The 26,003-nt window shown below is 47.8% G+C and overlaps 1 protein-coding gene across 3 annotated transcripts in view; it reads right to left on the reverse strand.

Moving 5' to 3' along the window:
- PIAS1 (protein inhibitor of activated STAT 1) overlaps positions 1-26,003 on the reverse strand; it is a 216,454-nt gene that overhangs the window by 18,172 nt on the left and 172,279 nt on the right. For all 3 annotated transcript variants that reach the window (XM_063925544.1, XM_063925542.1, XM_063925543.1), the window contains 7 exons: positions 21,916-21,963; positions 21,735-21,825; positions 21,511-21,645; positions 16,871-16,976; positions 16,521-16,594; positions 15,735-15,895; positions 12,349-12,479 (listed from right to left, as the gene is read on the reverse strand). In XM_063925544.1, the coding sequence (XP_063781614.1) occupies positions 12,349-12,479; positions 15,735-15,895; positions 16,521-16,594; positions 16,871-16,976; positions 21,511-21,645; positions 21,735-21,825; positions 21,916-21,963 (746 nt within the window). The remainder of the gene's footprint in view (positions 1-12,348; positions 12,480-15,734; positions 15,896-16,520; positions 16,595-16,870; positions 16,977-21,510; positions 21,646-21,734; positions 21,826-21,915; positions 21,964-26,003) is intronic.

The raw sequence follows: 26,003 nt of genomic DNA on the forward strand, positions 1-26,003 counted from the left end.
TCAGAAAGGTTCAATGCCTCTTTCATTGCCGTGATCATGTAACGTGTGGCCCTACTGGACATTACGTTTGTCTCGTCACCGTCGACACTAGACTCAGTATCTGTGTCAGGGTCTGTGTCGACCCACTGAGGTAACGGGCGTTTTAGCGCCCCTGACTGTGTCGGAGACGCCTGGACAGGCACTAACTGATTTGCCGGCTGTCTCATGTCGTCAACAGTTTTTTGCAAATTGCTGACATTATCACTTAATTGTTTAAATACAATCATCCAGTCAGGTGTCGACTCCCTAGGGGGTGACATCACCAACGCAGGCAACTGCTCCGCCTCCACATAATTTTCCTCCTCATACATGTCGACACACGCGTACCGACACACAGCACACACACACCGGGAATGCTCTGATAGAGGACAGGACCCCACTTAGCCCTTTGGAGAGACAGAGGGAGAGTCTGCCAGCACACACCCAGCGCTATATATATATATACAGGGATAACCTTATATAAGTGTTATTCCCTTATAGCTGCTGTTAATTATTGTTATTTGCTGCCAACAATGCCCCCCCTTCTCTTTTTTACCCTGATTCTGAAGCAGGACTGCAGGGGAGAGTCAGGGAGCCGTCCTTCCAGCGGAGCTGTGAGGGAAAATGGCGCTTGTGTGCTGAGGAGATAGGCTCCGCCCCTTCACGACGTCCTTATCTCCCGCTTTTTTGTGTAAAATGGCAGGGGATTAAAATACATCCATATAGCCCAGGAGCTATATGTGATGTATTCTGTTTTGCCACCTAAGGTATTCTGTTATATTGCGTCTCAGGGCGCTCCCCCCCCCAGCGCCCTGCACCCTCAGTGACCGGAGTGTGAAGTGTGCTGAGAGCAATGGCGCACAGCTGCGGTGCTGTGCGCTACCTTAGTCTGAAGACAGGATGTCTTCTGCCGCCGATTTCACCGGACCTCTTCGTCTCTTCTGGCTCTGTAAGGGGGACGGCGGCGCGGCTCCGGTGACCCATCCAGGCTGAACCTGTGATCGTCCCTCTGGAGCTAGTGTCCAGTAGCCTAAGAAACCCGATCCACTCTGCACTCAGGTGAGTCCGTTTCTTCTCCCCTTAGTCCCACGATGCAGTGAGCCTGTTGCCAGCAGGACTCACTGAAAATAAAAAAAACCTAACTAAACTTTTATTCTAAGCAGCTCAGGAGAGCCACCTAGATTGCACCCTTCTCGGCCGGGCACAAAAATCTAACTGAGGCTTGGAGGAGGGTCATAGGGGGAGGAGCCAGTGCACACCACCTGATCCTTAAGCTTTTATTTTGTGCCCTGTCTCCTGCGGAGCCGCTATATCCCCATGGTCCTTACGGAGTCCCAGCATCCACTAGGACGTCAGAGAAACTACGGGTAGTTTTTTCTCCCCAAACATAATACCCTTTTTAGTGGTACCTGTAGTTATATCAGAAATGTGTAACACCTCTTTCATTGCCTCAATCATGCAGTGAATGGCCTTAGTGGGCATCAGGTTAGACTCATCGTCGTCGACACTGGTGTCAGTATCGACATCTGGGTCTGCGGTCTGAGGTAGCGGGCGTTTCAGAGCCCCTGATGACCTTTGAGACGCCTGGACAGGCACGAGCTGAGAAGTCGGCTGTCCCACATTTGGCATGTCGTCAAATTTCTTATGTAAGGAGTCTATACGTGCACTCATTTCTTTCCATAAGCTCATCCACTCAGGTGTCTGCCCCGCAGGGGGTGACATCCCTTCTAAAGGCATCTGCTCCGTCTCCACAACATTATCCTCATCAAACATGTCGACACAGCCGTACCGACACACCGCACACACACAGGGAATGCTCCAACAGAGGACAGGACCCACAAAAGCCCTTTGGGGGGACAGAGTGAGAGTATGCCAGCACACACCAGAGCGCTATATAATGCAGGGACTAACTGAGTTATGTCCCCTATAGCTGTATAAATGTATACTGCGCCTAAATTTAGTGCCCCCCCCCCCCCCCCCCCCCCTCTTTTTTACCCTTTTCTGTAGTGTAGACTGCAGGGGAGAGCCAGGGAGCTTCCTTCCAGCGGAGCTGTGAGGGAAAAATGGCGCCAGTGTGCTGCAGGAGATAGCTCCGCCCCTTTTCCGGGGACTATTCTCCCGCTTTTTCCTATATTCTGGCAGGGGTATTTTCCACATATATAGCCTCTGGGGCTATATATTGTGGTATTTTTGCCAGCCAAGGTGTTATTATTGCTTCTCAGGGCGCCCCCCCCAGCGCCCTGCACCCTCAGTGACCGGAGTGTGAAGCGCCCTGCACCCTCAGTGACCGGAGTGTGAAGTGTGTGTGAGGAGCAATGGCGCACAGCTGCAGTGCTGTGCGCTACCTTGGTGAAGACTGATGTCTTCTGCCGCCGATTTTCCGGACCTCTTCTTGCTTCTGGCTCTGTAAGTGGGACGGCGGCGCGGCTCCGGGACCGAACACCAAGGCTGGGCCTGCGGTCGATCCCTCTGGAGCTAATGGTGTCCAGTAGCCTAAGAAGCCCAAGCTGGCTGCAAGCAGGCAGGTTCGCTTCTTCTCCCCTTAGTCCCTCGCTGCAGTGAGCCTGTTGCCAGCAGGTCTCACTGAAAATAAAAAACCTAATTTCTATACTTTCTTTCTAAGGGCTCAGGAGAGCCCCTAGTGTGCATCCAACCTCGGCCAGGCACAAAATCTAACTGAGGCTTGGAGGAGGGTCAGTGGGAGGAGCCAGTGCACACCAGGTAGTCATAAATCTTTCTAGAGTGCCCAGCCTCCTTCGGAGCCCGCTATTCCCCATGGTCCTTACGGAGTTCCCAGCATCCACTAGGACGTCAGAGAAACTTCTTGATGAAGACCCCACTCTCCTGGATGGAGATCATGTCTGCTGAGGAAGTCTGCTTCCCAGTTGTCCACTCCCGGAATGAATACCGCTGACAGAGCGTGACTTTCCGCCCAGCGCAGAATCCTGGTGGCTTCCGCCATTGCCACTCTGCTCCTTGTCGGTTTACATGAGCCACGGCTGTGACATTGTCTGATTGAATCAGAACCGGTAGGTCGCGAAGAAGATTCTCCGCTTGTCGAAGGCCGTTGTATATGGCCCTTAATTCCAGTATGTTGATGTGTAGACAAGCCTCCTGGCTTGACCACAGTCCCTGAAAATTCCTGCCTTGTGTGACTGCTCCCCATCCTCGGAGGCTCGCGTCCGTGGTCACCAGGACCCAGTCCTGAATGCCGAACCTGCGACCCTCTAGAAGGTGAGCACTCTGCAGCCACCACAGGAGAGACACCCTGGCCCTGGGGGACAGGGTTATTTTCTGATGTATTTGAAGGTGGGACCCGGACCACTTGTCCAGAAGGTCCCACTGAAAAGTCCTTGCATGAAACCTGCTAAAGGGGATGGCCTCGTAGGTCGCCACCATTTTCCCCAGTACTCGAGTGCACTGATGAACTGACACTTTTTGGTTTTAACAGGTCTCTGACCATGTTCTGGAGTTCCTGGGCTTTTTCCATCGGGAGAAAAACCCTTTTGTCCTGTGTCCAGAATCATGCCTAAGAAAGACAGCCGAGTTGTTGGAACCAACTGTGACTTTGGTAGATTTAGGATCCAGACATGTTGCTGCAGCACTCTCAAGGAGAGCGACACGTTTTTCTGCAACGGTTCCTTTGATCTCGCTTTTATCAGGAGATCGTCCAAGTACGGGATAATTGTGACTCCTTGCCTGCGCAGGAGTACCATCAATTCCACCATTACCTTGGTGAAAACCCTCGGGCCGTGGAAAGCCCAAACGGCAACGTCTGAAATTGGTAATGACAATCCTGTATAGCAAATCTCAGGAACGCCTGATGAGGAGGATATATGGGGACATGAAGGTATGCATCCTTTATGTCCAGAGACACCATATAATCCCCCTCTTCCAGGCTGGCGATGACCGCTTTGAGCGATTCCATCTTGAATTTGACCCTGTTCAAGTATAGGTTTAAGGATTTTAAATTCAGAATGGGTCTGACCGAACCGTCCGGTTTCGGGACCACAAACAGGTTTGAGTAGTACCCCGTCCCCTGTTGAAGCAGGGGAACTTTGACCACCACTTGTTGAAGACACAGTTTTTGAATTGCACTTAAAACTACCTCCCTCGCTGGGGAAGCAGCTGGTAGGGCCGATTTGAAAAACCGGCGAGGAGGTACACCTTCGAATTCCAGCTTGTAACCCTGGAAAACAATTTCTATTGCCCAGGGATCCACCTGTGATTGAACCCGGACGTGGCTGAAAAGTCGAAGACGTGCCCCCACCGGTGCGGACTCCCTCAGTGGAGCACCGCGTCATGCGGTGGATTTAGTAGAAGCGGGGGAGGACTTCTGCTCCTGGGAACTAGCTGTAGCTGGCAGCTTTTTCCCTCTGCCCTTACCTCTGGCGAGAAAGGAAGATTCCCGTACTCTTTTGGATTTATGCGACCGAAAGGACTGCATCTGATAATGTGGCGTTTTCTTTGGCTGTGAGGAAACATTAGGTAAAAAAACAGATTTACCTGCAGTTGCTGTGGAAACCAGGTCCGTGAGACCTTCCCCAAATAAGTACTCACCCTTGTAAGGCAAAACCTCCATATGCCTCTTTGAGTTGGCATCACCCGTCCATTGGCGGGTCCACAGTGCTCGCCTAGCAGAAATCGCCATGGCGTTGGCTCTGGAACCCAGTAGGCCAACGTCTCTCTGAGCATCTCTCATATATAGGACAGCATCCTTTAAATGACCCAAGGTCAGTAAAATGGTATCCTTATCCAGGGTATCAATGTCAGCAGACAAGGTATCTGTCTACGCTGCTACTGCGATACAAACCCAAGCCGACGCTATCGCCGGTCTGAGCAAGGTACCAGTATGTGTATAAATTGACTTCAAGGTAGTCTCCTGCCTGCGATCAGCAGGATCCTTGAGGGCTGCGGTAAATTGCGACGGCAGCGCCACCTTTTTGGATAAGCGCGTTAACGCTTTGTCTACCCTGGGGGAGGATTCCCACTGTATCCTGTCCTTAGCCGGGAAAGGATACGCCATAAGAATCCTTTTGGGAATCTGCAGTTTCGTGTCTGGAGTTTCCCAAGCCCTTTCAAACAACTCATTTAACTCATGGGAAGGGGGGAAAGTAACCTCAGGTTTCTTTTCTTTAAACATGTGGACCCTCGTGTCTGGGACCGAGGGGTCATCTGTGATATGCAACACATCTTTTATTGCAATAATCATATAATGAATACTTTTTGCCAACTTTGGCTGCAACCTTGCATCATCGTAGTCGACACTGGAGTCAGAATCCGTGTCGGTATCAGTGTCTGCTACTTGGGATAGTGGGCGCTTCTGAGACCCAGAAGGGCCTTGTGACATAGTAAAAGGCAAGGATGGACTCCCTGCATTTTCCCTGGACTCCGCTTTGTCCAACCTTTTATGTAATAAATTCACATTTGCATTTAAAACATTCCACATATCCAACCAATCAGGTGTTGGCGTTGCCGACGGAGACACCACACTCATTTGCTCCACCTCCTCCCTAGAAGAGCCTTCCGCTTCAGACATGCCGACACACACGTACCGACACCCCCACACACTCTGGGAAATCTCTAATCTGGAGACCGTTCCCCAATAAGGCCCTTTGGAGAGACAGAGTATGCCAGCACACACCCAGCGCCAAATGACCCTGGAAACACAATTCCCAGATATACAGCGCTTTTTTATATATGTTAAATATACACCATCTGCGCCAAATATATGTGCCCCCCACTCTTTTAAAGCCCTCTGTCACCGTGTTCAGCAGGGGAGAGTACGGAGAGCCAGCTTCTCAGCAGCGTGCTGTGGAGAAAATGGCGCTGGTTAGTGCTGTGGAATCAAGCTCCGCCCCCTCAGTGGCGGCCTTCGGTCCCGCTCAAAAATACAACAAACTGGTGGGGGATCGTATATATTAATGCCTCAGCCTTATATACCGTTAATAATGCCTGCCAAGAGGTTTATTGCTGTCCAGGGCGCCCCCCCCCCCCCCCTGTATTGTGTGTGTGTGGGAGCACCTCAGTGCGCGTTACCTTAGTGAAGATCAGAAGTCTTCTGCCGCCTTTGAAGTCTTCTTTCTTCTTCTACTCACCCGGCTTCTATCTTCCGGCTCTGCAAGGAGGACGGCGGCGCGGCTCTGGGACGAACAGCTAGGGTGAGACCTGCGTTCCGATCCCTCTGGAGCGAAGGGTGTCCAGTAGTCTAAGAAGCAGAGCCTATCACTTAAGTAGGTTTGCTTCTCTCTCCTCCGTCCCACGACGCAGGGAGCCTGTTGCCAGCAGGGCTCCCTGAAAATAAAAAAGCTAACAAAATTCTTTTTACAGAGAAAATAAGAATTTACTCACCGGTAATTCTATTTCTCGTAGTCCGTAGTGGATGCTGGGGACTCCGTAAGGACCATGGGGAATAGACGGCTCCGCAGGAGACTGGGCACATCTAAAGAAAGATTTAGGTCTATCTGGTGTGCACTGGCTCCTCCCCCTATGACCCTCCTCCAAGCCTCAGTTAGGACACTGTGCCCGGAAGAGCTGACACAATAAGGAAGGGTTTTGAATCCCGGGTAAGACTCATACCAGCCACACCAATCACACCATATAACTCGTGATAGGAACACCGGTTAACAGTATGATAACAACGGAGCCTCTGAACAGATGGCTCGCAATAACAACCCGATTTGTGTAACAATAACTATTTACAAGTATTGCAGACAATCCGCACTTGGGATGGGCGCCCAGCATCCACTACGGACTACGAGAAACAGAATTACCAGTGAGTAAATTCTTATTTTCTCTGACGTCCTAGTGGATGCTGGGGACTCCGTAAGGACCATGGGGATTATACCAAAGCTCCCAAACGGGCGGGAGAGTGCGGACGACTCTGCAACACCGAATGAGAGAACTCCAGGTCCTCCTCAGCCAGGGTATCAAATTTGTAGAATTTTGCAAACGTGTTTGCCCCTGACCAAGTAGCAGCTCGGCAAAGTTGTAAAGCCGAGACCCCTCGGGCAGCCGCCCAAGATGAGCCCACCTTCCTTGTGGAATGGGCTTTTACAGATTTAGGCTGCGGTAGTCCCACCGCAGAATGTGCCATCTGAATAGTGCTACAAATCCAGCGCGCGATAGTCTGCTTAGAAGCAGGAGCACCCAGTTTGTTGGGTGCATACAGGATAAACAGCGAGTCAGTTTTCCTGACTCCAGCCATCCTGGAAACATAAATTTTCAGGGCCCTGACTACGTCTAGTAACGTGGAATCCTCCAAGTTCCTAGTAGCCGCAGGCACCACAATAGGCTGGTTCAAGTGAAACGCTGATACCACCTTCGGGAGAAACTGAGGACGAGTCCTCAACTCTGCCCTATCCATATGGAAAATCAGATAAGGGCTTTTATAGGACAAAGCCGCCAAATCTGACACATGCCTGGCCGAAGCCAGAGCCAACAGCATGACCACTTTCCACGTGAGATCTTTCAAATCCACAGTCTTAAGTGGTTCAAACCAATGTGATTTCAGGAACACCAAAACCACATTGAGATCCCAAGGTGCCACTGGGGGCACAAAAGGAGGCTGAATACGCAGAACTCCTTTGACAAAAGTCTGAACTTCAGGCAGTGAAGCCAGTTCTTTTTGGAAGAAAATCGACAGGGCCGAAATCTGGACCTTAATGGACCCCAATTTGAGGCCCAACATCACCCCTGCTTGCAGGAATCGACCCAGTGAAATTCCTCCGTTGGGGCCTTCCTGGCCTCACACCAAGCAACATATTTCCGCCAAATGCGGTGATAATGTTTTACGGTGACATTCTTCCTGGCATTGATCAGGGTAGGGATGACTTCCTCCGGAATGCCCTTTTCCTTCAGGATCCGGTGTTCAACCGCCATGCCGTCAAACGTAGCCGCGGTAAGTCTTGGAACAGACAGGGCCCCTGCTGCAGCAGGTCCTGTCTGAGCGGCAGAGGCCAAGGGTCCTCTGAAAGCATCTCTTTAAGTTCCGGGTACCAAGCTCTTCTTGGCCAATCCGGAACCACGAGTATAGTTTTCACTCCTCGCCTTCGTATTATTCTCAGTACCTTGGGAATGAGAGGCAGAGGAGGAAAACACATAAACCGACTGGTACACCCACGGTGTTACTAGAGCGTCCACAGCGATCGCCTGAGGGTCCCTTGACCTGGCGCAATATCTTTTTAGCTTTTTGTTGAGGCGGGTTGCCATCATGTCCACCTGTGGTCTTTCCCACCGGTTTACCAGCATTTGGAAGACTTCTGGATGAAGTCCCCATTCTCCCGGGTGGAGGTCGTGCCTGCTGAGGAAGTCTGCTTCCCAGTTGTCCACTCCCGGAATGAACACTGCTGTCAGTGCTAACACATGATTTTCCGCCCATCGGAGAATCCTTGTGGCTTCTGCCATTGCCCTCCTGCTTCTTGTGCCGCCCTGTCTGTTTACATGGGCGACCGCCGTGATGTTGTCTGATTGGATCAGTACCGGCTGGTTCTGAAGCAGGGGCCTTGCTTGGCTTAGGGCATTGTAAATGGCCCTTAGCTCTAGAATATTTATGTGAAGCGAAATCTCCTGATTTGACCACAGTCCTTGAAATTTCTTCCCTGTGTGACTGCGCCCCAGCCCCGAAGGCTGGCATCCGTGGTCACCAGGACCCAGTCCTGTATTCCGAATCTGCGGCCCTCTAGTAGATGAGCCCTCTGCAGCCACCACAGCAGCGACACCCTGGTCCTTGCCGACAGGGTTATCCACTGTTGCATCTGGAGATGGGACCCGGACCATTTGTCCAACAGGTCCCACTGGAAAGTCCTTGCGTGGAACCTTCCGAATGGAATCGCTTCGTACGAAGCAACCATTTTTCCAAGGACTCGTGTGCATTGATGTACCGACACCTGTCCCGGTTTTAGGAGGTCTCTGACTAGAGATGACAACTCCTCGGCCTTTTTCCACTGGAAGAAACACTTTTTTCTGGTCTGTGTCCAGAATCATTCCCAGGAACAGAAGACGTGTCGTCGGGACCAGCTGTGACTTTGGAATATTGAGAATCCAGCCGTGCTGTTGTAGCACTTCCCGAGAAAGTGCTACCCCCACTACCAACTGTTCCTTGGACCTCGCCTTTATCAGGAGATCGTCCAAGTACGGGATAATTAAAACTCCCTTCTTGCGAAGGAGTATCATCATTTCGGCCATTACCTTGGTAAAGACCCTCGGTGCCGTGGATAACCCGAACGGCAGCGTCTGGAACTGATAGTGACAGTCCTGTACCACAAATCTGAGGTACTCCTGGTGAGGAGGGTAAATGGGGACATGCAGGTACGCATCCTTGATGTCCAGGGAGACCATGTAATCCCCCTCGTCAAGGCTCGCAATAACCGCCCCAAGCGATTCCATCTTGAACCTTTTGATATAAGTGTTCAAGGACTTTAAATTTAAGATGTGTCTCACCGAACCGTCCGGTTTCGGTACCACAAACATTGTGGAATAGTAACCCTTCCCTTGCTGAAGGAGGGGTACCTTGACAATCACTTGCTGTGAATACAGTTTTTGGATAGCCACCAACACTGCCTCCCTGGCAGAGGGAGTTGCTGGTAAGGCAGATTTTAGAAAACGGCAGGGGGGGGGGGGGGACGTCTCGAATTCCAGCCTGTACCCCTGAGATACTACTTGAAGGGCCCAGGGATCCACCTGTGAGAGAGCCCACTGTGTGCTGATATTTCTAAGACGGGCCCCCACCGTACCCGGATCCGCCTGTGAAGCCCCAGCGTCATGCTGTGGACTTACCGGACGCGGGGGAGGACTTTTGCTCTTGGGAACTGGCTGTATGCTGCAGCTTTTTCCCTCTACCTTTGCCTCTCGGCAGAAAGGATGCGCCTCGCGCCCTCTTGTGTTTATGGGGCCGAAAGGACTGTACTTGATAATACGGTGCCTTCTTTTTCTGTGGGGTAGCCTGTGGCAAAAATGTCGATTTCCCAGCCGTAGCTGTGGAAACGAGGTCTGAAAGACCATCCCCAAACAGTTCCACCCCCTTATAAGGCAAAACTTCCATGTGCCTTTTTGAATCGGCATCACCTGACCACTGCCGAGTCCATAACCCCCTTCTGGCGGCAATGGACATTGCGCTTATTTTTTATGCCAGCCGGCAAATATCCCTCTGTGCATCACGCATGTATAAGACAGCGTCCTTTATATGCTCCACTGTCAGCAAAATAGTGTCCCTATCCAGGGTATCAATATTATCCGACAGGGAATCTGACCACGCAGCAGCAGCACTGCACATCCATGCTGATGCAATCGCTGGTCGCAATATAATGCCCGTGTGTGTATATATAGCTTTTAGGGTAGCCTCCTGCTTTCTATCAGCAGGATCCTTTAGGGCGGCCGTATCCGGAGACGGTAGTGCCACCTGTTTTGATAAACGTGTAAGCGCTTTATCTACCCTAGGGGACGTTTCCCAACGTGACGTATCCTCTGGCGGGAAAGGGTACGCTGCCAATAACCGTTTAGAAATTATCAATTTCTTATCGGGGGAAGTCCAGGCTTCCTCACACACCTCATTTAATTCCTCAGATGCAGGAAAAACTACTGGTAGTTTTTTCTCACCGAACATAATACCCTTTTTTGTGGTACCTGGGGTACTATCAGAAATGTGTAATACATTTTTCATTGCCTCAATCATGTAACGGGTGGACCTATTGGAGGGTACACTAGTCTCATCGTCGTCGACACTGGAGTCGGTATCCGTGTCGACATCTGTGTCTGCCATCTGAGGTAGCGGGCGTTTTAAAGCCCCTGATGACATTTGAGACGCTGGAACAGTCACAAGCTGAGTAGCCGGCTGCCCTATGTCGTCAAACCTTTTATGTAAGGAGCCGACACTGTCACGTAATTCCTTCCATAAGTCCATCCACACAGGTGTCGACCCCACAGGGGGTGACAACACATTTACAGGCATTTGCTCTGCCTCCACATCATTTTCCTCATCATACATGTCGACACAGCGGTACCGACACACAGCACACACACAGGGAATGCTCTGACAGAGGACAGGACCCCACAAAGCCCTTTGGGGAGACAGAGGGAGAGTATGCCAGCACACACCAGAGCGCTATATACCACAGGGATATCACCTATAAAGAGTGTTTTCCCTTATAGCTGCATATATATATATTATACTGCGCCTAAATTTGTGCCCCCCCTCTTTTTTACCCTTTCTGTAGTGCAGGACTGCAGGGGGAGCGATCCTTCCAGCGGAGCTGTGAGGGAAAATGGCGCCAGTGTGCTGAGGGAGATAGCTCCGCCCCTTTTTCGGCGGGCTTTCTCCCGCTTTTTGAGTTATTCTGGCAGGGGTAATTTACACCTATATAGCCTCTGGGGCTATATATGGTGTCAGTTTTGCCAGCCAAGGTGTTAATATTGCTGCTCAGGGCGCCCCCCCCCCCCCCCCCCCCTAGCGCCCTGCACCCATCAGTGACCGAAGTGTGTGGTGTGCATGAGGAGCAATGGCGCACAGCTGCAGTGCTGTGCGCTACCTTGGAGAAGACAGAAGTCTTCAGCAGCCGATTTTCCGGACCTTCTTGCTTCTGGCTCTGTAAGGGGGACGGCGGCGCGGCTCCGGGAACGGACGACGAGGTCGGGTCCTGTGTGCGATCCCTCTGGAGCTAATGGTGTCCAGTAGCCAAAGAAGCCCAAGCTACCACCACTTAGGTAGGTTCGCTTCTTCTCCCCTTAGTCCCTCGCTGCAGTGAGCCTGTTGCCAGCAGGTCTCACTGTAAAATAAAAAACCTAAACTATACTTTCTTTCTAGGAGCTCAGGAGAGCCCCTAGTGTGCATCCAGCTCGGCCGGGCACAGAAATCTAACTGAGGCTTGGAGGAGGGTCATAGGGGGAGAAGCCAGTGCACACCACCTGATCCTTAAGCTTTTATTTTGTGCCCTGTCTCCTGCGGAGCCGCTATATCCCCATGGTCCTTACGGAGTCCCCAGCATCCACTAGGACGTCAGAGAAACTCAGGAGAACTCCCCTGCAATGCACCCAGTCTCCTCTGGGCACAGGATCTAACTGAGGTCTGGAGGGGCATGGAGGGAGGAGCCAGTGCACACCCATTCTAAAGTTCTTTATAGTGCCCATGTCTCCTGCGGAGCCCGTCTATACCCCATTGTCCTTACAGAGTCCCCAGCATCCTCTAGGACGTAAGAGAAAAGGGTAAAATGTCTAACAGTCACCACGCAACACTGACTATTTACACCATCACCCATACAGCAGTATTGGCCAAGTTTCCAGATGTTATTACACAGAGGAAGCAGCATACAATTAGCATGACTTCTCTGTACTCACTGTCCACTCCATTATACGAGGCCGGGACTTCCTGCACGTCTTTCTTTGACCGCATCGGTGACCAAGAGCCATCTTCTTTGAACTGGATCTCATCACAGTCTGTGCAGCACTTTAGGATCTCCATGAAGAGACTAGTACAGAGACACAACCCAAGTATTTATCATGTTTACCAAACGCAGCCATCATTTCAACTCAAAGATACTGAAAGAACACCATTCCCCATATTATTTTGCATTTACAAATATTATCTGTACAAGCAAAGTGTGTCCCAAGCTCCAAAAAATGAGAACTATATACATAAAAACACAGGGATACCATGCTGAATATGTACAGTTACACTAATAAGGAGAGCAGGGTAAGACATGCACATACAAGTTACTCGAAAACATTTTTCCAACAGCAGACAACGAGAAAATACAGAGAAGGCTTATTATATAAACAAAAACAGAAAAGTCTTATGTAAAAAAAAGTTTTCCTAGACAGCTGGCGTACACAGGTGATAGACCATGTATACTCATAGGTGAATCACTGGTCTCCATAGCTCAATACTAGGATTAGATAATACACATCTGGATAAAGACCTTTATTAAATCTTTAAACCCAGTACGAACTTCACAGCAGGTAACAGACGTATCAAGTAAATGTAAATGCTTGGGAATAGGTGTAGAAGTTAACATGATAACATGAAATTACATTACATTTACCCTTCCAAAATAACAGAACATCGAATACCAACTGCATATCTGCAAGTAGTGCATTCAGTCTGACAATTATCTATTTATAAAGCACTGACATATTGCGCAGCACTGTACTTTGGGGGATTATTATCCTTTAAAGGGCAGGGGAATGCAAAGTGCATAGATTTATAACAGTGCAGGTTAGGGAACGTGTCACGTTACACAATACAACATAGGCTATGGGGTGTGGCATTAAGCAGAGCATGGCTCTTTGGGGGTGCAGGCGTGGTGTGCTATTACATGTGGCCACTTTCTGTGCACTGAAGGTTTCAGGTGGCATGGTGTCAAGTTAAACATCTAGCAGGGGCGGAATGGAATGGAATGGAATGGAAAACCAGCCTGGGAAATTTCTGGAAGCAGCCCTAATAGAGGCATGGTCTGTAGAGGGGGTGGGGTCTTAAAAGGGGGGCAGGATCACTCCTCATCGGGCCTGATTCTGAGTTGGACTGAGTTGCTTCCTTCCTTGCACCTTTTGCTGCAGTTACATCTGCGATTTTATTGCAGTGCTGCACTGCCACAAAGCCTTTCCCTGGTGTACATATGTGCATCTGAATATGCAAGGATTGAGACACCCACTGTCAATGTCTACAGATGCTGCAATCATGCTTTGTGCATCGCAGGATACCATCAGTCACACCATGAAACTTGCACCAGCCCTATGCTAGGTGCAGATCATCCGTTTGAGTATGGACTCCAATGTGAGCAATGCAGCGTCTCTGCACACAATCACTATCAGCCTGTGTTACTCCAGTAACACACCCATACTACATTACATTTACGTCTGATTAGCCAACCACCTGTAACCATCCAGGAACGTAGAATACACAAAAAAAGAGTACTCTAAAACCTCCAATGAATACATATATCCAAAGGAAACAATACCGTAAATAAATGTATGTACCCCCACAGACAGACCGAGTACCCTGAAACTTCCAATACCTACATATATCCAATAGAAACACAATACTAGCAGGGACAGGCAGATGGGAGAAAGAGACAGATGATGTGAGTGGACAGAGATCAAAGAGACTGACAGGAAGAAGAAAGATACAGAGAGCAGAGTGACAGAGGGAGGAGAGACAGCTGGACAGTAAAGATACAGACGGAAGGGAGGGACAGTCAGACAGAAGATAAAGACAGATCGAAGAGATAGAACCATCCCTGGTCTTATCACTTAGGCCAGGCATGTCCAAACTGCGGCCCTCCAGCTGTTGAGAAACTACACATCCCAGCATGCCCTGACACAGCTTTAGCATTCTCTGACAGCAAAACTGTGTCAGGGCATGCTGGGATATGTAGTTTCACAACAGCTGGAGGGCCGCAGTTTGGACATGCCTGACTTAGGCAGTGTTGGAAATGGGGTACAGACAACTTGAAGTTCTGCATGCAGTGGCAGAAAGGAAGATGCACTGCGCATGCGCCAATCTATGAAGAGAAAAAAATCGGCTTTGTCTTCATTTGTCAGCACTGTCTGAATGTGACAATCAGTGCTGCTGGGTGTTTTAGGCAGCAGCTTCAATAATGAATTCACGTAAAAAACGTGGCGGGCGGTAATGTTAATTAACATAATTAAAAATTAATGTTGATTAATGGAGGCCATGGTGAGGGAAAGAAGGTGTTAGAGACAGACACAGGTGGGGTGTCAGAGGGGTAATAGGGACAGACACGTGGCGGGGTGGGTGTCAGAGACAGAGGGATAATGGATACAGACACGAGGGGGTTGGTGGTGTCAGAGACAGAGGTGTAATGGAGACAGAGCCGGGGGGGGGGTCAGAGACGGGGTGATAGAGACATGGTGAGGAAAAGGAGGAGGAGTCAGACAGACATGGGGTAGAGGATGTAGTAAGGGGTGGGCTGGAGAAATAGGGCAGACTGGTCTCTGATCACCTACCCCCTCTCCTACTGCCACTGGCCGTTCCCAGTGCAGTCCCCAAGGCTCCACATCAGACATCTGCAGACCGTGTCCATGCTGCAGCTTCAGTGATTGTAGTAAGTGTAGAGGCAGGGGCGGGGCAAAAGCCACACATACACAGTGCAGCACACAACAAATGCTGACTGCTGTTAAAGGCTGTACACTGCCTTACTATTTCAAAAGGCAGCACAAGTTCTCATGGTGCACAGAACGGTGCGCATCTGGCATCGGCACGGCAGGAGCGGACATCAGGGAGTCCAGAGCTCCCGCTCCGCCCACATTACACCTCTAAATGCCACAAGTTAAATGTCCTCTGATAACTGCTCCGATGGATTTAAACCCCACTGATTTTAGCATAAGCTGGCAGCAGCTCACAGGTGGGTGCTTCCATGGCCGTTTTCGGAGAAGCCGCCTCTAGTGAGCAGCAGCCATTGCCCAATCTGAGAGCTAAGATCGCTGTAGCGGCAGTCCCCGGCTCAGCGCACTATGTGCATCGGCCCAGCAGAAGTGGGGTAGGGCCGGCCCACCGGTGAATTGCATGGTACCCCGGTGGACCAATCCGCCCCTGACATCTAATACAAAGTAATGTAGATGCAGTCTGTATAACAGATGTAAGAGGGATCTAGGTATGATAGTAATGTGGGAGGGGAGGGGTACCCACCATCCCATGTGTAAGGAACATGGGATGTTATTAATAGAGCTATGACTGCATGTCCAAGCACGAGTAATATACTCACCCATCAATGATTAGGTGTTCATATGGGGCCTTCTTGTCACACACAGGACACACCCATGTGGGTTTCTTCTCATTCATCTGGATGTAGAGTGTAGCATCAAAGCACTGCAGGTGGGAGCAGGTAAGTGCTCGGCAAGGGATTGTCAGACGCATCTTTCCCAGCTGAAAGTTGAAGAAAAGATAAAAGATGACTAACAAAAGCCTGTCTCAATCAGTTAAAAATAAAGTAGTAGTTGCTTTATAAAGAAAGTTACAAGGTTTCATCCAGTTTTGTCACCATAAAATTAATTCTAGTTCATCACATGTTCATAAGGGATCTGTTCAGAATCTCAGCACCGTGGGGAGGTATTACCGCGGGATGGTGGTTAGGATTAGGCTGTGAGAGGGGAGGGTATACATACTTAAAACGTGTTTGTCTTGTGTTTAATCTCCTGCACTCTCACTCAAACATCAGAGTTGTTGTTTTCAAATGCGTAAACCTACTTCTGTGTCAGCCATTTTCCCGGAGACTACCTCATACACAAAGTGGCTCCTACACTAAATAATTAGAAAATCTCACTTTGCTTCCGGATCTACTGTATTAGGTTACAGTAGGGAATAGATTAAGATTTGAGATCTGCTACCTATGAGCATCTGAAGCCAAAACAAAGCAGCATGCCTGGTACAAGTGACCAACCAAAGCTTGTGACACAGATATATGAATGACAGGACCGGTACAAACACATTTCTATTTTACTGAAAGGTCAAAACCACTACTTAACAGTACTCTGTATTATGAACTATTTACCGGACACAGGAGCGAAACCCGTAAACTTGTTGTAGCAATTTCACTGTCTGGATCAGCTGTGAGTTTTTCTTTAACTAGAATAAGAGAATCACAATTTGAGGTCACAATTCTATTCTTCTAAAGAAGATTCCAAAGTGTAGGGGTTTCACAAACTAGAACTGCAAATGTATGCCATATGTATGAAATTTCTGTGCGCAGTAATGTATATTTAATAAGTATGTAAAAGCTGAAATGGTTTATTTTTCCAGCCTCACTATTCATGTAATTGCATTTTTAAGTGTTTATCTGGTGAGTGCAAACAGATGTGTCAAACTCATACACAAATTACACTGTAAATAAAAATCTCTTACTGAGCGCTCTGGAATGGTCTGGGTTGCGAATCCCTTTCCCTCGTAGCCTTTGCAGTAAGATAGCGGACGACAACTGCTTAACCAGGTAAACAGCCAGTGAAAAATTCTGTCAAAAGATTTGGAGGTTGACAAAATTCAGACATGGACCTTAAACAAGATGGTAAGTCTATAGAGCCAACCCCTTATCCATTTACTCTGCCTGCAGGGGAGCACTGGGAGGGGCTCGTATTGGGCCTCACATAGGTTAGGAGCTAATATGCATCAGAACAAAACTATGTTGCCATGCAATATGCACAAGGAACATATTGCCTGGTTTTGAGTGACTCACAATGATTTTGGAGATGAACTAGGGGGCACTCCCCAAATTTGAATAAAAAGAGGACATTTACTCCCCTGCCGCACAACGTAATTACGCCAGGTCAGGCAATGTATGAGAGCAAGGGTGACAAGTGCACACCCTTATTACCAGACTTTACACTAAGGGGAATATTTACTTAGCCCCGGTTTTTTACTGGGGCTAATGGTCCCGCCGGGGGCTAATTAGCCCCGATAAGCCGGCGCGTGCCGCGGCAAGCCAAGCGGAATCCCCAGAAACAACCCCGTTTTCATCCGAAAACGGGGCTGTTTCACACGAAAACACATAGGGTTCACCGTTTTCGGGAGATTTTTATTTTTATTTTTTACAGTCGATCCAACTGGATAGCCTGTAAACAAAAAAAATAAAATATCCACGAAACATCGGGGAAAAAAAAAAGTCCGAAAAGCGTCCGGAAACGGACGTTTTTCAGACAAGATGTTTTAACGGGGATAATTTGATATTATTATTATCCTTTATTTATATGGCGCCACAAGGGTTCCGCAGCGCCCAATTACAGAGTACAAATGCACATAAAAAATAGGAAAACAGTGACTTACAGTTGAATACAATATAGGACAAGTACAGGGCAACTAAGCATAACTACACCAGTAAACAGAGATAAGTTCCAGGTGGTCAAAAAACTGTGGGATCTGGGCAGTTGAGGATTATTAAAGCAAGAAAAGTATAAGCATATGAGGGAAGAGGGCCCTACTCGTGAGAGCTTACATTCTTAGGGGAGGGGTAGACAGACAGGGATGACACAGATAGGGTACATAGAGAGTGTGGAACAGAGGGTTATGTTGAGATTTGGCTAGGTTTGGTAAAGAAATGGGTCTTAAGAGCCCGTTTGAAGTTTTGTAGAGAGGTGGAGAGTCTGAAGGGGAGAGGTAAAGAATTCCAGAGAAAGGGAGCAGCACGTGAAAAATCTTGGAGATAGGAGTGGGAGGAAGTAATCAGAAGACAGGAGAGTCGGCGTGCATTAGCAGAGCGAAGAGGACGGGTGGGAGAGTAAAGGGAGATAAGGTCAGAGATGTAGATGGGAGAGGAGTGGGTGAGGGCTTTGTAAGAGAGTGTGAGAAGTTTGAATTGGATTCTGAAAGGGAAGGGAAGCCAGTGGAGGGCCTGTAGGAGAGGGGAGGTAGACGTAGTGCGTTTGGTGAGGAAGATGAGCCGGGCAGCAGCATTGAGGATAGATTGGAGTGGAGAGAGGTAATTGTCAGGGAGGCCAGTTAAGAGGAGATTACAGTAGTCCAGTCTGGAAATAATCAGTGAGTGAATAATGATCTTAGTGGCATCCTGGGTGAGAAAAGGTCTGATTCTAGAAATGTTTTTGAGATGAAAATGACAGGTTTGTGAGAGGTGCTGAATGTGCAGTTTGAAGGAGAGGGAGGAGTCAAGGATTACGCCAAGACAGCGTACTTGGGGGCTAGGGGAGATAGTCGTGCCATCAATGAATGAGATTGTGGGAGGTGAGGCTGTGCGGGAGGGTGGGAAGATGATCAGCTCAGTCTTAGACATGTTGAGTTTAAGAAAGCGCTGAGACATCCAGGAAGAGATAGCAGAAAGACAGTTTGAGGTACGAGTGAGGAGAGCCGTGGAGAGATCAGGGGAGGAGAGGTAGATTTGAGTGTCATCAGCATAGAGGTGGTATTGGAAGTTAAAAGAACTAATGAGTTCACCTAAAGAGGACGTATAGAGAGAGAAAAGGAGAGGACCAAGAACAGAGCCTTGGGGGACACCACCAGTTAGTGGAAGTGGGTGGCTGGTTGCTGGTCTGGTGGGAAGTGATATCCTGACGTATGGAGTCAATCTTGGATGTGAAATAAGTGGCAAAGTCAAGAGCAGACAATGAGGAAGGGAGAGGAGGTGGTGGTGGGCAGAGTAGGGAGTTAACAGTGGCAAAGAGGCGCCGGGGGTTGGAAGACTGTAGAAATGAGGATTTTGAAGTATGATTGTTTAGCAAGGGAAAGGGCAGTACTGAAGGAGGAGAGCATGAATTTGGATATCCCCCTAAATGCCTTAAAAGGAAAGGCCTAGCTAAGAACAAAAACGCTTTACACTTGACCAGATTGTGGAGATAAGAAAATTATATAAAATGTGCATACACACGGCGAGATATAGACTATCTCCGATTTGGACTATGCGATTTCCCTTGAACTCCCCCTAGAAGCAGATTTTGACTATCTGTACTTTCGATTTTGTATATGTACAATTTTGACTAAATGCCAATTTTGACTATACTTTGTACTAGAATTATATAGTCAAAATTGACTTTCCTGCACAGTCTAGCTAGCCTTACGATACCCACAGGAGTGCTTATCGGGATCGCAAGGTAGCGAACACCTTGCGATTTGCACCAACTTTCCTTGTGATTGACTATCTAGTCAAAATTGAAAGGAGAAATCTCACCGTGTGTACACACCTTAAGGGGTTACAACACTGATGTGCCCCCTTTATCCACCAGTGTCGCGCCATACCCTGGCCAATGCTATGAGGCTCATGCACAGCTAGACCATTTAACACCAAACACATATAAAACATGCACACAGATAGATACATTTTGCAAAGCACAATGCACCCAGAACTAAGAGTGTAAAATATGCATCTGGCTTATGCCACAAAATGTTGCAGCACACAATATATACCTGTAGTTACAAAAAAAAACAAAACGCATTTCATTTAAACACAGATGTTTTTGTTTAATTGTACTTTTGTATTAACATCTCTTGTGTTTTCCCTTTAAAAGATCACAAGGGGAACCTGCTTTCTTGCTGTAGACAATCGAAAATCGAATTAAATAATTGCAACTTGATTTCAGCAGCCACAGTAATGGTAGCAGTAGAAGGCATCAAAACACCAAATTAATGGAATGTGGTTACAGACTGTGTTCATTGTGCGTATGTTGCACTAGGTGTTAAGTACAGATGTATATACTGCTATGTGGTGATGTGTACAAGACGCATGTGTAAATATGACCTCCCTATACTTCTGCACTCCATACTCTAAGCGCAAGTGTGGCAAACATGCACACAAAATCTCTGAACATTTGAGCAGCATCAGAGAAGAACACACACTGATGTGGACAGCAGAAAGTCACACACTACACGCTGACACTATCCATGTGAATTAGGGGTCTATTTACTAAGAACTGGATGTACCAGCCAATCAGCTCCCAACTGCCATGTCACAGGCTGTACATGAAAAGTGACAGGAGCTGATTGGCTGGTACTTTATCTCCATCTACGGCTTAGTAAGTAGATCCCTTATAGCATTGTAAAAGAGTAGACATTAGAAACGTTGAACACTATGGTACAGCATGTTACAAATTCTAATGCCGACATGGTTATAATGCGTTAAATCACAATCATGTCGGCATGCCATGCTTTACATTCTGCTGTCCACATCTTTTTGACTATAGACAAAGACTACGTCCCTACTAAAACTAGCCATACCCTGACCTACCTTTCCAATCCTGTTAATTTACGACCATGCTGAACAGGGATGAGCGGTGAGGTAAAAGGCTCAGAAGGGACAGACTAGTATCAGGGCCAGATTTACAAACAATATATGAGCCAGAGGGATCACGTGGGCATCATACACAGGTGCGGCAGTATATACATGGGGGCATTATACACAGGTGCAGCAGTACACCCCGCTGGAACTTTAAAGGGTTTTTGATAAGAGATGTGTGGAAAAGATAGGCACTGCCTCACCAGTCAGACTTTTTACTCCAGAGTTTTGACTATAAAAATTATTAGAATACTACAGAGAATATTTCTAATATATTCTGTATTTTTCATATACTTTATATATTCAAATGTCTGGTTTACACGTTAGTACGACAGCAAAAGGCTCTGCCTTGCTGCATGTCACTGATGCTGAACCTCTATCGTGCCATGTATATGAACAATAGTCGCTCAACACTAGAAAACTGCACAAAACAGTTATCATTGGTTTTGATTTTCCAACAGGTTTTATCTCCCAGACCACCATCCTGCAGAGTTCCTTCAGTGTAGTTAACATTAAGATAAATTATTCAGTGTACAGAGGCACAGCAAAATCTATTGAGTCACTCAGCCTGGCATACTGTTGGCCAGCTCCTCAGAAGTAAAATCTACACAGTATATAGCCAGCTCAAAAAAGTTGAAAACTGCAACTTGTACACGCGTCATATAAGACCCTTCAAATCAAATGGAGTGTAAATAGTCATCTCATGAATACTTGCAAAGCAATGTCCAAGTTACAAGAGATATAACAGGCCGTCTGAAAATGTTTAACTTACACGTCCAATTTCTGATGTCCACGACACCACGATTGTGTTAGGAACTGTAGTAGACAGACGTACAAGTGAGGTAATATTGATTGGTCGGCTTGGTCGCTTTGGTTCGACCCCATTTTTGGTTGGTGGGAGATAACCCTGTAAGAATGAATACATCTTTAGAACCTTTTGGAACAGATGGAGGCAAAAAAAAAAAAAAAAACCCTCCACCGAGTAAAACCACTTACTGGCAGGTTGCAGGGTTTTCCATTTACTTTAACACACAGGTTTGGTGGAAAATGGTCTTCTTGAGGGCAGCTGGTCTCAGAAAGGCAGAACCTGAGGGAAGAACAACAGATCATAACACTAGGACTGTCTCTCTAAGTACAAGACACTACAGAGGGACCTGGCTCCAAATGGGGGAGTTACCTGAGCTGCACTTGTACTGTGAAGTCACATTTTGTTCCAGAGATATCCCTAGAAAAAGAACACAGCTGGTAAAATCGGACAAATTGTTCTAAGAAACTAATAATGTCAAAGTAAAGCCACAAACCGTAAAAGGTATATGGTAATTATTTTAATAAATATTTTCCTTAGCTAAGCATGCATATTGGCAAGCTTAAATACAATGCATTAAACTAGGGTTTTCCAAACTCTGTCCTCAAGACACCCTAACAGGCTAGGTTTTAAAGGATATCTATGCATGTGCACAAATGGCATAAATCAGACCGACTGAGGTACTAATTAAGTTATCTGTACTTAAACATGGAGGACAGCAGACATTACTGCCTCACATGGGTTTCAGTTCCACTATGGCCCTGTGTGGAGTTTGTATATTCTCCCTGTGCTTGTGTGGGTTCTCTCCGGGTACTCCAGTTTCCTCCCACACTCCAAAAATGCGCTAGTAGGTGAATTATCTTCCAACAAAACCAACCCTAGCGTGAATGCGTGTGTGCGCGCGCATGTACATGTGGTAGGGTATATTGACACATCCACTGGGGCAGGGACTGATGTGAATGGCCAAATATTCTCTGTGCTAGGATATATGTGATAAATAATACTACTAATAATCCGGACTGTTAGGTTGACATGAGGACCCAGTTTGGACACTAATGGACTAAAGAGAGAGAGAGAGAGAGAGAGAGAGAGAGAGAGAGAGAGAGAGAGAGAGAGAGAGAGAGAGAGAGAGAGAGAGAGAGAGAGAGAGAGAGAGAGAGAGAGAGAGAGAGAGAGAGAGAGAGAGAGAGAGAGATATATATAGAGATATATATATATATATATATATATAGAGATATATATATATATATATATATATATATATATATATATATATATATATAGAGAGATATATAGATAATAAGAATTTACTTACCGATAATTCTATTTCTCGGAGTCCGTAGTGGATGCTGGGGTTCCTGAAAGGACCATGGGGAATAGCGGCTCCGCAGGAGACAGGGCACAAAAGTAAAGCTTTTACAGGTCAGGTGGTGTGTACTGGCTCCTCCCCCTATGACCCTCCTCCAGACTCCAGTTAGGTACTGTGCCCGGACGAGCGTACACAATAAGGGAGGATTTTGAATCCCGGGTAAGACTCATACCAGCCACACCAATCACACCGTACAACTTGTGATCTAAACCCAGTTAACAGTATGATAACAGAGGAGCCTCTGAAAGATGGCTTCCTAAACAATAACCCGAATTAGTTAACAATAACTATGTACAAGTATTGCAGATAATCCGCACTTGGGATGGGCGCCCAGCATCCACTACGGACTCCGAGAAATAGAATTATCGGTAAGTAAATTCTTATTTTCTCTATCGTCCTAAGTGGATGCTGGGGTTCCTGAAAGGACCATGGGGATTATACCAAAGCTCCCAAACGGGCGGGAGAGTGCGGATGACTCTGCAGCACCGAATGAGAGAACTCCAGGTCCTCCTTTGCCAGGGTATCAAATTTGTAAAAATTTACAAACGTGTTCTCCCCTGACCACGTAGCTGCTCGGCAGAGTTGTAATGCCGAGACCCCTCGGGCAGCCGCCCAAGATGAGCCCACCTTCCTTGCGGAATGGGCCTTAACAGATTTAGGCTGTGGCAGGCCTGCCACAGAATGTACAAGTTGAATTTTGTTACAAATCCAACGAGCAATCGACTGCTTAGAAGCAGGTGCACCCAACTTGTTGGGTGCATACAGTATAAACAGCGAGTCAGATTTTCTGACTCCAGCCGTCCTTTAAATGTATATTTTTAAGGCTCTGACAACGTCCAACAACTTGGAGTCCTTCAAGTCGTCTGTAGCCGCAGGCACTACAATAGGCTGGTTCAGGTGAAACGCTGATACCACCTTAGGGAGAAAATGCGGACGCGTCCGCAGCTCTGTCCTATGTCGAATGGAAAATTAAATAAGGGCTTTTATAAGACAAAGCCGCCAGTTCAGATACTCTCCCGGCCGAAGCCAGGGCCAGTAACATAGTCACTTTCCATGTGAAATATTTCAAATCCACATTCTTTAGTGGTTCAAACCAATTGGATTTGAGGAAATCTAAAACTACATTTAGATCCCACGGTGCCACCTTAGGCACCACAGGAGGCTGTATATGCAGTACTCCTTTGATAAAAATCTGGACCTCAGGGACTGAGGCCAATTCTTTTTGGAAGAATATTGATAGGGCCGAAATTTGAACCTTAATAGATCCCAATTTGAGACCCACAGACAATCCTGATTGCAGGAAATGTAGGAAAACGACCCAGTTGAAATTCCTCCATCGGAGCACTCCGCTGCTCGCACCACGCAACATATTTTCGCCAAATACGGCGATAATGCTTCGCGGTGACTTCCTTCCTTGCCTTTATCAAGGTAGGAATGACTTCTTCTGGAATGCCTTTTCCTTTTAGGATCTGGCATTCAAACGCCATGCCGTCAAACGCAGCCGCGGTAAGTCTTGAAAAAGACAAGGACCCTGCTGAAGCAGGTCCCTTCTCAGAAGTAGAGGCCACGGATCGTCCGTGACCATCTCTTGAAGTTCCGGGTACCAAGTCCTTCTTGGCCAATCCGGAGCCACTAGTCTTACTCCTCTTTGCCGTATAATCCTCAAAACCTTTGGTATGAGAGGCAGAGGAGGAAACACCTATACCGACTGGTACACCCAATGTGTTACCAGCGCGTCCACAGCTATTGCCTGCGGATCTCTTGACCTGGCGCAATACCTGTCCAGTGTCTTGTTGAGGCGAGACGCCATCATGTCCACCATTGGTTTTACCCAACGGTTGAATAGCATGTGGAAAACTTCTGGATGAAGTCCCCACTCTCCCGGGTGAAGGTCGTGTCTGCTGAGGAAGTCTGCTTCCCAGTTGTCCACGCCCGGGATGAATACTGCTGACAGTGCTATCACGTGATTCTCCGCCCAGCGAAGGATCCTGGCAGCTTCTGCCATTGCCCTCCTGCTTCTTGTGCCGCCCTGTCTGTTTACATGGGCGACTGCCGTGATGTTGTCCGACTGGATCAACACCGGTCTTCCTTGAAGCAGAGGTTTCGCCTGGCTTAGAGCATTGTAGATTGCTCTTAGTTCCAGAATGCTTATGTGAAGAGACGTTTTCAGGCTCGACCACACTCCCTGGAAATTTCTTCCCTGTGTGACTGCTCCCCAGCCTCTCAGGCTGGCATCCGTGGTCACCAGGATCCAATCCTGCATGCCGAATCTGCGGCCCTCCAATAGATGAGCCTCCTGCAACCACCACAGAAGGGATACCCTTGTCCTCGGCGACAGGGTTATCCGCAGGTGCATCTGAAGATGCGACCCTGACCATTTGTCCAACAGATCCCTTTGCATGGAATCTGCCGAAAGGGATTGCTTCGTAAGAAGCTACCATTTTTTCCCAGGACTCTTGTGCATTGATGTACAGACACCTTTCCTGGTTTTTAGGAGGTTCCTGACCAGGTCAGATAACTCCTTGGCTTTTTCTTCGGGAAGAAAAACCTTTTTCTGAACTGTGTCCAGAATCATCCCCAGGAACAGCAGACGAGTTGTCGGCAATAATTGGGATTTTGGAATATTCAGAATCCATCCGTGCTGCTTTAGCACCTCTTGAGATAGTGCTAAACCCATCTCTAGCTGTTCTCTGGACCTTGCCCTTATTAGGAGATCGTCCAAGTATGGGATAATTAATACGCCTTTTCTTCGAAGAAGAAATATTATCTCGGCCATTACCTTTGTAAAGACCCGAGATGCCGTGGACAAACCAAACGGCAGCGTCTGAAACTGATAGTGACAGTTTTGTACAACGAACCTGAGGTACCCCTGGTGTGAGGGGTAATTGGAACGTGGAGATACGCATCCTTGATGTCCAAGGATACCATAAAGTCCCCTTCTTCCAGGTTCGCTATCACTGCTCTGAGTGACTCCATCTTGAACTTGAACTTCTTTATGTACAGGTTCAAGGACTTCAGATTTAGAATAGGCCTTACCGAGCCATCCGGCTTCGGTACCACAAAAAGAGTGGAATAATACCCCTTCCCTTGT

Source organism: Pseudophryne corroboree, chromosome 6 (assembly GCF_028390025.1).
Source record: "Pseudophryne corroboree isolate aPseCor3 chromosome 6, aPseCor3.hap2, whole genome shotgun sequence".
Lineage (NCBI taxonomy): Eukaryota > Metazoa > Chordata > Amphibia > Anura > Myobatrachidae > Pseudophryne > Pseudophryne corroboree.